Source organism: Eumetopias jubatus, unplaced genomic scaffold (genome assembly GCF_037043125.1).
Source record: "Eumetopias jubatus isolate StellerSeaLion01/CBP00866 unplaced genomic scaffold, mEumJub1_p1.0 scaffold_14, whole genome shotgun sequence".
NCBI classification, from domain to species: domain Eukaryota; kingdom Metazoa; phylum Chordata; class Mammalia; order Carnivora; family Otariidae; genus Eumetopias; species Eumetopias jubatus.
In genome coordinates, this window is record NW_028274820.1 from 26,823,444 (window position 1) to 26,839,364 (window position 15,921).

General features: G+C 33.0%; 1 protein-coding gene across 1 annotated transcript in view; it reads right to left on the bottom strand.

Moving 5' to 3' along the window:
* Window positions 1-14,927, bottom strand: part of SEMA3C (semaphorin 3C) — a 175,151-nt gene extending 160,224 nt beyond the window's left edge. Inside the window, exon 1 of the mRNA XM_028119027.2 lies at window positions 14,803-14,927. Coding sequence (XP_027974828.2) covers window positions 14,803-14,905 — 103 coding nt within the window. The 5' untranslated portion in view covers window positions 14,906-14,927. The remainder of the gene's footprint in view (window positions 1-14,802) is intronic.
* Between the last annotated feature and the right edge of the window lie 994 nt (window positions 14,928-15,921).

Consider the following 15,921-nt stretch of genomic DNA (forward strand, 5'->3'; position numbering starts at 1 on the left):
AGTGGCAGGAAGCATGCTTTTAAGAGAATCAGCTTAAAGAAAAAAAATTCCAGTTGCATGTGCATTAAAGCTGTCAAGACGTTAAGCTAAAGATCTTCTCTCTGTGCCAGCTAAACCCCTGCCCGATTCCAGGAAGTAACTTTCTGAAGCCATGCCAAGCCCTGTGCTTGAAAATAACATCTTAATTGATTTCTTCTAATAAAATTCAAAATGTTCCTTTTGGTGATGACAATACACTCATTGTTTTATTCCGGCTTAATGTTCTGGTCTCTTGGAATGTTGTGAGTATTACTGTTCAGGGAAGAAAAAAAAATAGCTCATGATTCTGAATTTATGTAGCAACAATCTAGCTGGATGGACCAGCAAAAGTTGGAAGCTTTTGATGCAAGAAAGAGGGCTTCTATTTAAACCCAGATTTGTATATGATACCAATGAGACTCCAATTTCTTCCCACTGTTTGCGTCATTATTACTAATAAGAGTTACGTGTAAAAACAGAGCTAGGTTGATAATGTTTAGAGAATGTTTAAGGCTCTTACTGGCAACTGACCCAAAATAAATTATCCAATAAGTCCAATAAGTTATGAGGTTTTGTTTTTGCTTGAATTATAACAACTAGTGTGTATTTAAGAGGCTGGAAAGTTATAAAAAGAGCTCCAAAATATTCAGTGCATCATATTATCAGAATTTCTACATGCCTGGTTATCATTCTTAAATTTCTTTATTGAAAGTTTTTCAAGCCAGTGTATTGAATGATTTGTATACCTAGAAACATTACTCTAATTTCATAAAGAAATTCAATACAAATGTTATTTAGTTTATACAAGTCCATTTTATAATCACTTTGGTGCTATTCACTTTTCATTAAACAAAAGGTCCCTGTGTTAAGAATGGCAGCTCTTTTGGAATTGTGTTTTTACATGTAATGGTCTCTAACACTTGAGAGAACGGTGGCCACACATACCCCCTTCTACCTGAGCCAAATAAGGAAGGTCAGTAATATCAGGGTACTGGACTCCCTTTACTCTCGGTTTCTAATTTTGTTAGTACAGTCAAAATCTTCAGACTTGTGTCCACTATCAAATTTCAGTAATGAATGAAGCACCAGCTTGGTGCACCTCACACAGTTTGTACAAAATGATGTCTGTTTATAGACGAGAAGAGGTCTTTTCTAATCTAAATTTTCTGAAATGAAGATTTTAGAAAACAAAGCACATAAAGAAAGATTATGTTTCATATGCTATAACTGGAAATCTGCTAACTCCTTGGCAATTCATGCTAACTATAGTAACACGAGCAACTTGGGCTGCAAGACTTCACTGGCTGTAAAAGCAGGAAGTGTAGGGAACAAATTTAGGTATTTGCAGTGTCTTCCCATACGATTTGCCCCATTCATTCCCTTTAGGTTCCTGTTCCTGTTATCTTTAGTAACAATGGATTACCTCCTTCTGGCAGGTTCAGCAAGTCCCTTTGTTCTCACCATTACTAACCATCAGTGATGGGAAGGAGGCAAGGCTCAAAGACAGAAGTTACTAGAGTTTCTTGCTCTGCACCTCAGCTCACTTGCACTGAGCTGTTACTCTATGTACATCTGGGTTGCAGTAATATGTTAAGAACTAAAGGGTTTGCCAAGCTAATCACCCAATTACTATATGAATATAAATTTGCGGTATTTGAAACTTGAACATAAGAAAACATAAATAATACATTAAAAACGATACCAGGAATGCAAGAGCTTTTCTTCTAACTTTTCAATTTTTGTTTTGTGCATTTACAAGACAGTATACACTCAGGAAAGACCTAATCGGTAGTGAAACACAACAGATCTTTACTCACAGGGTATGTGTACGCATGTATGTGTGTGTATATAGATAGTACATTTATTTTTACTCAGACATACATCCCCTCTCCATAACTGATTGTATCTTTAGGAAGTGAAACACCATGATAAAGAAATAAGATGTTTTTCATGAAGAATTTAGCAACTGCTTCTTTAGTGCTATTACTCCTGCAGAGAATCAAGGTGTTTTGTTTTGTTTTGTTTTGTTTTGTTTTGATGAGATCAGCAGTCTGACCCTCCTCCTAGAGGAACAGCAATTATCTGTTGCAAAATTATATTGCTTTGACTCCTTTGGTCTATCAAGTCCATAGAAACTAGAGACTTGACATTAGCCATTACATTATATAGAAGATTAAATACGAACAATCTGATATTCAAACTCTGGCACCTGCTCATTGAAAAATCGTTTCAGTGAGGTAGCAAATTAGGAATTAATTAGGTAGAATATTTCACACTTTTTAATCAAGAATCTTAAATGCTGGCAAGTGCTAAAATTGAGAAAGGCAAGAATATTAGGCATTTGCACTGACATCACTTCAAACTAGGACATAAGATTACTTTAATGATTGTTTTCCTTCTAAGGTAATACATAAATGGAAAGAGTAGAATACTCTATTCTAGGGGTTGACAAAGAGGAAAATGGTATCCTGGTGTACACAGCACAACAATCAAAACTCCTGACTATGGGAGTTGTAATTGGGGAAAGGCAATATGTTTATTAATTTAACATGAATTAGACACAAATAAAAATATGAATTTTTGATATTTATGTATAGCCTCATTCTTTCCAAAGAGAATTCAGAAACATTTCAATATAGTGTTAAGTATATTTAAATTTTGACATAATAATCCACAAATTATTGCTAACAAAAAAAAAAGTAGTTAACTGAAAATTTAGGGACTTAAAGGTACCGTGTTACACATACTTTGGGTAGCAAATCACATGAGGCAAATCTGTTAAAATTCCTATTAACGGCTTGGTATTTCTGAAGATTTTACAATATACATTTGCAGAATTCTCTACAAGCACAGCTATAATTGATGTTTCTCTTCTTATACCATTTCCTCTAGTCGTGCCTCTGCCACCATCGGGCTGGAGGTCCTTACCCTCTCTGGGCCTTCATGCCTAACTACTTCATAGGCATTCTGTAATAAACGACATAACAAGTGGAAATCTCCAAAAAGTGAAAAGCACTCTGCAACAGTAACATTTCACAACTGAGTTCTCAAAGGCAGTTAATTCCCACTGAATAAGGAGGGAAGGTTGAAGTGATCGTTTTGGAGAAGCATGCACCTTGGAAATGTAGGATGAACTCTCCATCTTTTGCATCTCAGCACATTGTTTCAGGGAGAGCACTGCCCTAAAATAGCACACTGTGGCTCAGCACTCAGCTCTGCCTTTTATGTGCCCTTCTTGCCAACTCATACTCTGTGGCAGAAAATGTCTAACTTTTCTGTTCCTTGCTTTTAAATTTGTTTTCATTAACAATGGTGATCCTCAGGGACATATAAATGAAAGTGCAGAAGGCCAAAGAGTGCTGGAAATTGCCCAAAGCTTACAGTTCTCTTTCTCAATGCTTTTATTTTTGACAGTAATGGAACTAAAACCAAAATGATAGTTTTTTATATCTTATCATATAAAAGATATTTAGGAAACGGAAAAATTGAGCACCTCAGTGCTCTCTTTAGTGGAGGCTGCAATGGTATCCATAAAAAAGAACGTTTGCATCATTTTTTTAAGAGAAAATGCAGGCTCTATTGAACTTATGAAGACACTACTCTGATAAATTTGCACGGTGAGCTGAAGGGAATGAATAATAAATTTCCCTATAGTTATCCTTTGTCTGAGCTCAGACTTGCTCCCATAGCCACAAAGGGAGACCTTACCTACCACAATGAAAGAAGCATGTGCCACAGGAGTAATTCCCTCATCCTCACCTTGATGAATCCAAAACTGAAGGGATAATTAGGGATGGTACAGAGAATGAATTTTATTTCCTCTATTTTCAGGAAGGAATGATATTCTAAGAGAAAAAGCAGAAGTCTATTGTGACACCTTTAACATGATAAAGTTAGTTTCATTGTGATTTTGTGAGTCTTAAAACTAATTCTAGCATCATCTACCAAAGTGGCTCTGGCTCTGGAGTCTGACTGATGTGTTCTTTTTTTGTGTATGTGTGTGTCCTTTTCCATCCCTGTGACCTCAGGCAAGTTACTTTCTTGGATTCTCCATTTTATGAGGATAAAAATAGTGCCTAATTCACAGTGTTGTTTACAGAATTAAAAATAATGCCTGGCACAGAGGCAATATTAATGTTAGTGATTATTATAATAAATACAAATAAATTATCAAAAGTATTTTGGAAAAACAGAAGGCAAAGTAGCATACATCTACAAAGAATGGAAAAATGCATATCTTGAGTCCTAGGTATATTCTTCAAAATCAAAATTGCAAAGAAAGCTATGTAACATACATTTTTAATCTACATATGTGAATAACATAATATTGGATCAACATATGAACAAATTTAAAATAAGCTATTTAAAGCAATCTACAGATTCAATGTAACCCCTTATCAAATACCAATAATATTTTTCACAGAACTAGAACAAATAATCCTAAAATTTGTATGGAACCACAAAAGACCCTGAATAACCAGATAAGTCTTGAAAAGGAAGAACAAAACTGAAGGTATCACAATCTAGATTTCAAAAGAGACAGTATGGTACTGGCACAAAAACAGACACGTAAATCAATGGAACAGGACAGAGAGTATAGAAATAAACCCATACTTACAGCGCCAAATAATCTGCACAAAGGAAGCAAGACTATACAATGGGGAAAAGACAGTATCTTCAATAAATGGTGTTGGGAAAACTAGACAGTCACATGCAAAAGAATGACATTGGACCACTATCTTATACCATATACAAAAATAAACTCAAAATGGATTAAAGACTAGATGTGAGACCTGAAACCATAAAATTCCTAGAGGAAACCATGGGCAGTAATCTCCTGGACATCAATTTTAACAATATTTTTCTGGATCTTTCTCCTGAGGCAGGGGAAACAAAAGCAAAAATAAACAAGGAGGGCCATATCAAACTCAAAATCTTTTGCACAATGAAGGAAACCATCAACAAAATGGAAAGGCAATCTACTGAGTAGGAGAATATGTTTGCGGATGACATATCCAATAAGACCTTAATATCCAAAATATATAAAGAACTCATATAACTCAACACCAAAAAAAAAAAATCCAATAAAAAATGAGCAGAGGACCTGGATAGACATTTCTCCAAAGACATACAGATGGCCAACAGACACACGAAAAGATGCTCAACATTACTTAATCATCACAGAAATACAAACCAAAATCACAATGAGCCATTACCTTATACCAGTCAGAATGGCTAGTATCAGAAAGACAAGAAATAACAGCTGTTGGCAAGAATGTGGAGAAGGGAAACCTCATGCACTGCTGCTGGAATTGTAATTGGCACAGCCACTAGGGAAGACAGTATGGAGGGTCATCAAAAAATTAAAAATAGAAATACCATATGACCCAGGAATTCCACTTCTCGATATGTAGCCAAAGAGAACAAAAACACTAATTCGAAAAGATACATGCACCCCTATGTTTCTTGCAACATTATTTGCAATAGCCAAAATATGGAAGCTACCTAAGTGTCCATCAATAAATGAAAGGATAAAGAAGATGTCGTATAGACACACACACATGCAAACATACAAACACACAAGAGAATATTACTTAGCTATAAAAAGGAATGAAATCTTACCATTTGCAACATGAATAGACTTAGAGGGCATTATGTTAAGTCAAATAAGTCAGAAAAGACAAATACCATATTATTTCACTTACACATGCAATCTATAAAACAAAATAAATGATCAAACAAACAAAAAACAGACTCATGAATACAGAGAACTGGTGACTGCCAGAGAGGAGGAAGGTGGGGGGGGGTGAGCAAAACAGATGAAGGAAAAAAGGATGTAAAAGGAAACACCACAAAGAAAAATAGGAAATAATTCTATAATGAATTGAGGTAATGAGCCCTGTTGGATTAAGAAAGCAAAATATGTAGGAATTAGATGCCCACCACACTAAAATTATTCACAGAATCGTGATTATGTATAAAAATAAAGATTCTCAATTTATTGAAATATTTATAGATAAAATGATATGATGCCTGGGAACTGCAGCAGAATAAGAGGTACAAAAGTTTGTAAGAGGTACAAACTTCTAGTGATAAAATAAACAGAATAAGAGGTACAAAAGTTTGTAAGAGGTACAAACTTCTAGTTATAAAATAAACAAGTTACAGAGATGAAAAGTACAGCATAGGGAGTATAATATATTTATTATACTGTAATTACGTTTTATGGTGACAAATGGTGACTACATTTATCATGGTGAGCAATGAGTAACATATAGGACTATTGAATCACTATGTTGTACACCTGAAGTTAATATTGTGTATCAATTATACTTCAATAACATTAATTAGTTAAGCAATCTAGCATTACTTGAGCTATCTTCATTCAACAGAGAGTTCGATCGTAATTGTTTACACATATCTATTGATAATCATGGAATAGGACACACTTTTTTAGGAATTGCTTTGGTCAGATGACTGAATAAACATAGCACAAAAGCTCACTCTTTTAATTTCATATCAATGGAGCATCCTGTCTTTGTAGTTGCAGGAACCTTGTACCTTTAGAAACGGCTTAACATCACAGCATCATCTTTTGGCAACAGAACTAAGCTTATTGGAATCTGACAAAACTCACGGCAGGTAAGAATTACTTTTTCATGACAGGAAAATAAGAGTTTTCAACTTTTTTCTAAAAATCTGTAAAAGAACACATCATTGTAATGTATTTCTATCCTAATACTTCTCAAGGGAGATTCTTTGCACTACTTAAAACTTCCCTAATTCAAGGCCATGAAAGAGATTTCATTTTATTTTGACTACTAGAATCCTATACCAATATACATTACAGGGAAAAACAGACATAGAAAATTTCTTAGCAATTTCTTCTCATCTTCTGTCCTCATTGTATTTATAACAGTTTTAACTTGCTCTTTATATCACAAATTTAGTGCTACTCTACTTAAAACTTTATGATTTAGGCAATGTCCCACTCACAATTCATCAATCCCCTCCTGATTTCAAAAACACTCTCACAGGGGAAAGAATGCAGAGTTTCTCACTCACAGCAGCATTTCTTGTTGAGTTTGATTTTATTAAACATGCAGGTGTTATTAAAGATGTTTAACTGACATTTAAATGAAACTATCAGAAGGGGAATTAAAACAAAGCACATTAACACAAGTTTTCCCAAGAACTAAATATTTCAGAAAATTCAGTACAACCAGAATGAGCATTCTCCAAGATTAATGGAGATATCAAGAACAATTGGCTTTATTTTTATCTCTTGGGCAACCATAAGACAAACTGTTTTCAACAAATGTGCCTTGTAATGTTAATGCTACCAGAGTTCATAAAGAGACAATTTATTATTTTGAGTTTATTGTCCAACAACAATTCATCAGCTTTCGGGTTTAGCTCACTAGTTCACAGGGGTCCTTTTATTTGTTGTTTAATTAAGCTTCTTGTCAAATGAGGCAGATATTAAAAGATAAAAGATGTTTTGTAAAATTCTATCATCTTTCATTTATATACTATTGATGACCTGGAGTCTTTGACAATTTTATTAATGAAAATTGAGCACTGAAAGAAGGCAAAAGAGAATCACAAAGTAAATCACTGAAAGAACTGATAATCCTATGCAAGCTTAGTCTCTACACTTCATATACTTGTTTCCCAATAGAACTCAAGCTGAAATTTTTATGTTTTTAAGCCAGTGCTATGCACATGTAAATGTAAAAGTCAACCCTGAGTCGGAAAACTGGCAAATATAAGCTAAGGAAAAGTGTATCCAAATAGCAGAAATTTTTATAAAGTTTTAATCTTTTAATTGTCATTTTCCTTTCGAGTTTAAGGCAATTAGTCACAGGCTTCAGTGGAGTGGGGGCCAGTTTAGTAGTAGGGACTCTTTACTGTTCTAGTGAACACAAGCAAAGAATTAATAACAATCACAAATAAAAGGCTTTCCTGCCATGCATCTAGGTATCGGTGAATTTATTTTTGAGTTTTCAGAGCTTTGTAAGTGCTTTATATAGTTCCATGGCCACCTTGATAACTTATGAGTTTTGAGCCAAAGGAAAATTTGAAGTAGAGCCAGACTGCTGCCTGTTCAGTAAAATGATATTCAGGCTTTTTGAAGTCTATGAGATATCGAGTGCACCCTGCTTCTTTATTTTATTTTATTTTGTTTTGTTTTGGTGTGTGTGTGTGTGTGTGTGTGTGTGTGTGTGTGTGTGTGTGTCCCAGGCTTCTTTATTTAAGAGAAAAGTGATGAGGGATGTGGGGACATCCCACCTCTTTATTTCAGGATATTTTGTTTCTAGATCTAAAAACATGCAAATATAAATGATAATCCAATATTTACCAGGATTACTTAAAAAAAAACAAAACAATGATATCTTAGAGGTTTGTGTTGGAGAGATAAAATATGTACATGGCTGAATTATTGCCTTTATGGTAACAGACAGAGGTGGAACTACTGTGTAATTTGGGACAACTTAACTCCTGAATGGCAGCTGATATCCAATCTTAAACATAAGCAAGCAAGAAATTTTGCTATTTCAGTAACTTAATAACACTCATTAGCTCATGTAAGATCAACTGGTTCAATAAATAAGTCTCAATTAAAATATTGACTTTAGGATCTATTAATTTCTGTACACAAAAGGTATTCCAAAGACCAAATATTCCTGAATAAATTTCAATGTACTCATCAAAGGAAAAGGGGGAAAAAATCTAATATACTATTTAATAGCCATTACTTTAGGAGTATTCATATGACCTATATTTGGTATTTATATGGATATATTTATATTTGTATTTTATTTTATGGGTATATTTATACAGATATATTTCATATCATCGTACAGAAGTGGATCAGAAATTATCCTACATGCCCTCCACATTCCTGAGGTTTTATGGTACTCTTAAACGTCCCAAGAGTGGCAAATAGTTGTCTACAATTTCAAGCCATGAACTATGCCATGATAATCATAAGAAGTTAACTAAGCAGGTAGGGTTCTTATTAAGGTTATCATGAAAAATTGGACTTTTAAAAAATAGAATCTTAAAAAAATAATGCAGTTGTGCAATACTTTAAAAGTCTAGACATATCTAGACATGCTAAGGCAACATCCTTGACAGGTCACCAGTAAAGACACTGTGGAAGGATGTGTATGTATGAGGTCTCTTCCCTTTAATATAGAAAACTAGGCTTCCAATCAAAACACACAAAAAACTCTCTGGAAGAAAACATCTAAAATTTAGAGAGATGAAATGTCTTTTAGGGAAGAAAACAGATAAAGAGATTTGAGAATTAACTGGAAAGAGTAAATATAAAAGTTGAATTCCCAGACTACTTTGAATCTCTAGTGTATAATGTGGGAAAAAGTTTGGAAGTAGATAGAAAATATTTGACCATCAGCTATGTACCAGGATATGAGTATAAAGCTATCTGTGCAAAAATTAACAAAAATTCTTCTCTCATGGTATTTGTATCTTAATGCTATGATGAAGAAATTTTGCATTCTACCTAGTAACTATCATTGTTTTAAATTAACCAAGATTCGGGGCGCCTGGGTGGTTCAGTTGGTTAAGCAACTGCCTTCGGCTCAGGTCATGATCCTGGAGTCCCATGATCGAGTCCCACATTGGGCTCCCTGCTCAGCAGGGAGTTTGCTTCTCCCCCTGACCCTCTTCCCTCTCGTGCTCTCTATCTCTCATTCTCTCTCTCTCAAATAAATAAATAAAAAATCTCTAAAAAAAAATTAACCAAGATTCACTGAAGTACTGTTGTAGTGTACTAAGGCTCTATCAGTTGGGGAGGTATAGTGGTTAAGAAGGATCAAAATGTATATTAATTCAACATTTATTGAACAATAACAAATGGCAGTCTCTACACTAAGTGGAGTGGAAGTAATTATGGTACAAAAGAAGACCATAATTTTACCCTAAAAGAATTTATAAATACTAACTCTAATACAAGTCTTTGTGTATTTTAATAAGATGCACACTATATACTACATAACACATTTTACAAACTTAATTCATTTCATTTTCAAAACAGTTCTATGTGTTATTCCCATTTTACAGATGATAAAATTCTGGATTAGGAAGATTAGGTAACTACCCCAATGTAGCATCCCCAGAAAGTAGCAGGCAACTATGATTTAAAACCACCTCCGTATGACTTCAAAATCCATGAATTTTTAAAAATTGTTTGTTTAGTTTTGTTCTTTCCCTTGCCCAAGTCCTTCCTACAAAATGTTTTTGAAAGCACTGAAAGGAATTATTGTAGAAGACTTCCTCAAAGGAGATGATACTATAAAGCAAAACTAAGCTTAAACATCAAATGTAATAAGAGGTCTTAGAGTTAAGTTAGCCTCCAAATTTTTTAACTGGTTGGGAGAACTGAGGCCCTAACAAAGTTTCAGGGTTAATTAGCAAGGGACCAAAGTTTGAAAATCCTGATAATCCATGTAAATGCTGTTCTCATGACACTACACTGCCAATCAAATGTTCACACTTTCATAAACATCAAAAATATATGTTTAAACATATTTCCTAATATTTTAATAAAAACTTCCCAGAGGGCATTAGAATCATGACAAACATTTTTCCCACTTAATTATAACTAAAGTTTTGTTGGTATTTTTCATTATACAAAAAGATAGAAATCTTACATACAGACAAAAATACATTTTAGAACACTAATTATTACAGGGATAATCAGAGATATGTCAGTAACTAATAATAGAAATCAAAAACATGAAGTAAAACCTGATAGACCTCTTTGAAAAGAGAAATAGGCAAATCCATAATTATAGACGGAGAGTTCAATTTCTTCTGTCAGTAATTGAAAGAACAAGTAGAGAGAAAATCAGTAAGGATATAGAAAACATTGCAAATCATCAACTGATTGAATCTAACTGGCATTAATAGAACATTCCATGTGACAAAAGCAGAATATACATTAATTTCTATATAGGCTATAGTAAGTGCCATAAAATGAGTTTTAATAGTTTTTAGAGAACCTGAAGCATATTATGTATGTTCTTTGACAACAAGAGACTGAAACAAAGACCTACAACAGAAAGATAAATAAAAGATACACAAATATCTTCAAATTACACAACATATTTCTAAATAACTTGTGATTAAAAGAAAAAATAAGGGGTGCAATTAGAAGACATTTTGAACTGATTGAAAATCAGAACACATTTTATCAAAATATGTGGAGCACTGCTACATACTATTTCAAGGGAAATTTGTAGCATAACTGGTTATATTAGAAAAAAAGTTCTCAAATCAGTGACCTATGTTTCCATGTTAAGAATTTCCAAAAAGAAGAGCAAATTAAACACAAAGCAAGAAGAAATAAGACAATTTCATTTTAGAGCATATACCAAAGAAATATTAAACATAATAATAATAATAATAAAAACAACAAAACCAAAAGCTGATTATTTTAACAGATCAATAAAAAGGAAAAAACTGATCTCTGCATGGAACATAAAGGAAGTAGACACAAATTATCAATTTCATAAATGAAGTAAAGAACATTACTACAGATCCTACAGACATAGTGAGGCTAGTAAGGTAATATTATAGACAACCTCATGCCAATAAATTGAGTATCTTAGATTCATAATCTGAATTACTAAGTGAAAAAGTAATTTTATTATAAGAATATACCTCATTTTAAAACAGAAACAATACTTAACACATTTAACTCAGAATCACATTTTATATCTTCTAAAATACAGACAATATTTCCATTCTTCTCAAGCTCAAAAACTTTTTGTAAAATGACATGCAACTGATACCTTTTATAAAATTGTACAGTATTTATTCCTGGCTTTGTAAAATACTACATTCTAAAATCCCTACTGGATAAAGGCAAAATCATTTCAACAATGCTTTCCCTCTATATTAACAAGCAAAACAAATTTGTCTATTGTACATAAGTAGCCTTGACTTTCTTTATGACCCTTATAGATTCTAAAGATTTTCGGAGGAAAAAAATACAATGACAATAATGCTATGATATGTGAATCTGTCAAACTACTGGATTTTTTTTTCAGTAAACATTCAACTTAATCAAAAAGTCTTTGTATGAACTTTATATTTATTTGGAAAGCTACTTGGCATAAAATTAGAATGATAACAATACAAAATGTAGTATCTAATAGGAATCACAGTTCTTTAACCTGCAAGATTTAGCTTGTACAAATGTAACTAATTAATAACATCTGAAGTACATTCTCCCATAGGACACATGACCATCTGGTTGACCTTGCACTAGATCAATAGGGGAGGCAAATCTGTAAATCATTGTTTCCCAAATGTTATCACTCCATCATTCCACCACAAAAAGGAGGGATAAAACTTGGATGGGAAAAGAGATCTCTTATTTCACACATTTTTAAATTGACTTTGATTGTTAACTGGACTGTAAGACAAGACTGAGGGGATTCTTCTGAAGTCCCATCCAGAAAGAGACTGGCAGAAGACCAAGTAATAGTGAAGGAAAAGAATTCAAGACAAAAGAGTCAGGAGGCAAGGTAATTATGAGAGAATATAAAGATGCAAATGACTTCTGTATGATGTAACCTGATATTATTTGAATTTCCTCAGAATCATTTTCCATCTCATAAGTTTTGGCTGAAAAATAGTGATAGAAATTTTGAAATAAATGAAAGTATATATCATACATATTTTAATTAATATATATTAATATATGTGTCAACCCTGTACAAAGTTCTATATTTTAATGTCAAGACTAAATAATTTTGGAAGAAATGTAGTTACTTCCTCATTGTGATACACAGAAAAGTCATCATAAAATCAATGAGAAACTTTAAATAAATTCGGGAAAGGCATCTGAAACAAATATACTGTTACATCTCTTAAGAAAATGACTATGCACTAATGATTAAAAATTTATACATTTTAACAATTATTTTTGTCCAAGGTATTTTTTCTATGATACTATGCCTAAAATATAGTTCACTGTAGAAATTTTTTTATTAATTTAGAAATTATGGAATTTCATTATTTGTTCTCCCTGTTGATATATCTCTTTAAAACAAATTAAGTGATATTCTACCTGATTATTTCCTAGAAAGAATAAAATACTATAGAACTCTCAGATCAATAGCTTATCTTATGCTATATTCTACATATGTTATAAATTAAGGTAAGTCTTATCCTGCAAGAATCTTTTTTGAGTTTGAGAGCATTAGACATGGAGTATTTTAAAAAGCCCATCATAACTTCTAGTCACTCTATACATAGCAGTTACTGTCCCACTTAGTACTGAAGTTTGGTTTTAAAAATTTATACTACTTAATTTCCTCTATAAAAGATAAACTGTAAAGTCTTCGAATAATGGACTTGATGGATTATCTCTAGTGACACACTTGTTTTTAATATTTACACATTTTGAGTTAAGTTTGGGTTAAAAAAAGTTTGGTTAGTTTTGATGTACCAAAACAGGTTTAGATAACTAATCTATGAGACCACTCCATCTTCCTATATATATTGAGAGAAATATAGAAAAGAGGAGACAAATTGTACTACTACCTAATGCCTTTATTTTTCATTTCATTAGATACTTCCTAGTTCTCAACTTGAAAGAAAAGGTGTAAGTAGACTACAAGATGTTACAGTAATTAAAAAAAAAGACACTTCCAAGGGTCTGTTTTTTCCTTTCTTTACAACTTAACTGAACAGCCATAGGTTTTAAGGGAGAATACCTGGATTAGAAGCTAAGGAAGCAATTAGAAGTTCACACACTTTATGTTCTATTTAAATAAAGCTCTTTCAGTGCTTATGATAACCTTGGGGAAAGCCCTTGGTGACTTAAGGAGGAAAGGAAAAAAAAAGATATCCATTTGACTGGTAAGTGTCAGTCATCCTGCTGTTAGAAATTCAAGATAATAAAGCGTTTCAAAGACATTCTGCTATAGAAAGGTCTGAGAGTATACTGTTTCTCAAGTAAAATGAAAATATGCTCAATGATACTAAGGTTTATGCAAAAAGTAAGTTGAAAGAAGTAATAAAAATACAAATAACCCTGATTGGCAAGATGATCTTCTTGATCCATTTCTTATTCTTATCCAATTAGCATGGATTGACCAAAGTCATCCATCTGTAAGTTGTTTGAACCATCTACATTAAAGCTCATGCATACATTTTGCAAACCATCCTCAGAGGGTCTTACACCTTTTACGTTTGTGCAAATTTGAAATCACATCCATTTTCCTAAGCTTCTGAAGATAACATTTGTACACAACAGCAATCAAAAATATATTTCCAACTATTCTTTTCAATTAATTAGGAGATTTTGCCAATCTCAGGAACTCCTTTTGGACATGGAAGAAGCACCATTAGAACAACATATGGAGAAACCAGTTTGGAGGCTAAGACCAAAATGTATTAAGAAAAATTTTAAGTAATTAAACCTTCACAGACTTCTCTGCTGATGAGGATTAACATATAGAGGGTGCTTCTCAAACACCAGGTGCCTAGTAAGAAGATACTTCAAAATGGGCAGATTATACTTCAAGCATTTTCGTAAACAAATGCAATAGAAGGCTTTTGTCTATGAACCAATAATTTAAAATAGCCATGCCATAAAAAAAAACAGTCCAGTAAATATTTTCAACATTAATCAATAGTTGGTAATATTTTACTATCTTTATTATTAATGCTTGGATCCGGATGTGAAATTTTAAAGAAGACTTCAAATGACATTTTCCCCAGAGTATTTATCAACTTTCTTACCATCAAATGTTAAATAAACTCTTGCTTGGGGCTGGGATGATCCTTTTACACAGATAGAACAAACAAATACTCCAACCAACACGAAAATTGCCCGGAATGCCATTTCTTCAGATTTGTAAGTTAACATCCAAGGGAAAGTACCTTTAAAAGAGAGGTAACAAGTTTGTTATATTTCATTAAACATTTTAGAAGCACACCCACACACATACACACAGATACACACAAAACTAGCAATCTAGACAAAGCACCTTATTCACAAAAGACTTATCTGAACTTTTACAGTCATGCAAACAGTAGGAGGTGCTCTGACTTTGTTTCTTAGATGTGAAAATTTGGATTTGATTCATTTGTGTCTGTGATTTCTTTGCGAAAAAAGAAACTGTTTGTTCTTTCAGCAAATAATGCTAATATTAAAGCAGAACAAAGCATCCAGGAAAAAGGTATTGGTTCCCAAAGGAAAACCCAATATTTAAACTTGATCTTCTAACAATCACATAACATTGAAAAGACTTGAGAATGGTTATCAATATGTATTAGTGGATGAAAACTTATCTTTTTACCATAAATATAGTAGTAGCAGGAAAATGCCACATGAACTTTCATGTGCACTCACTCACATCCTCATTAGCTCTTTTGAAGTAATCATCTCTGAAATGGGGTTTCTACACATAAATATGTGTGCTCAATCCCTGACCACTGAAATCACTCAAATTAGTTATCTGCCAATTTATACAGATGACCATGCAGCTGTTAAACGATGCAGATGAGGTAACCATGGACTAGTGCCAAATTCAAACCAATGACTTAGTGGTGAACAATCCAGTGAACCATGTATCCCTCAATGCATATTTAAAATAAATCAACCAGAAAGCAGGCTGTCAAAATTCCAAAAGATAAATCAGAGAGAAAAGCATTGCCTTTTGAAACTGTAGCTATAACATCGATACATGCTATTAACTAATGTCTGAATATCAAGGAAGATCAGGTAGTGGGTAACTAGAGATTACAGTAGCTCTAGTGGCCACAATATGCAAAATAAACCCAGGACCATGAAAGAAATCATATTGTTTTGAGTCTGATGTAATTATACAATAAAATGACAGAGTTTAATCTAGAAAC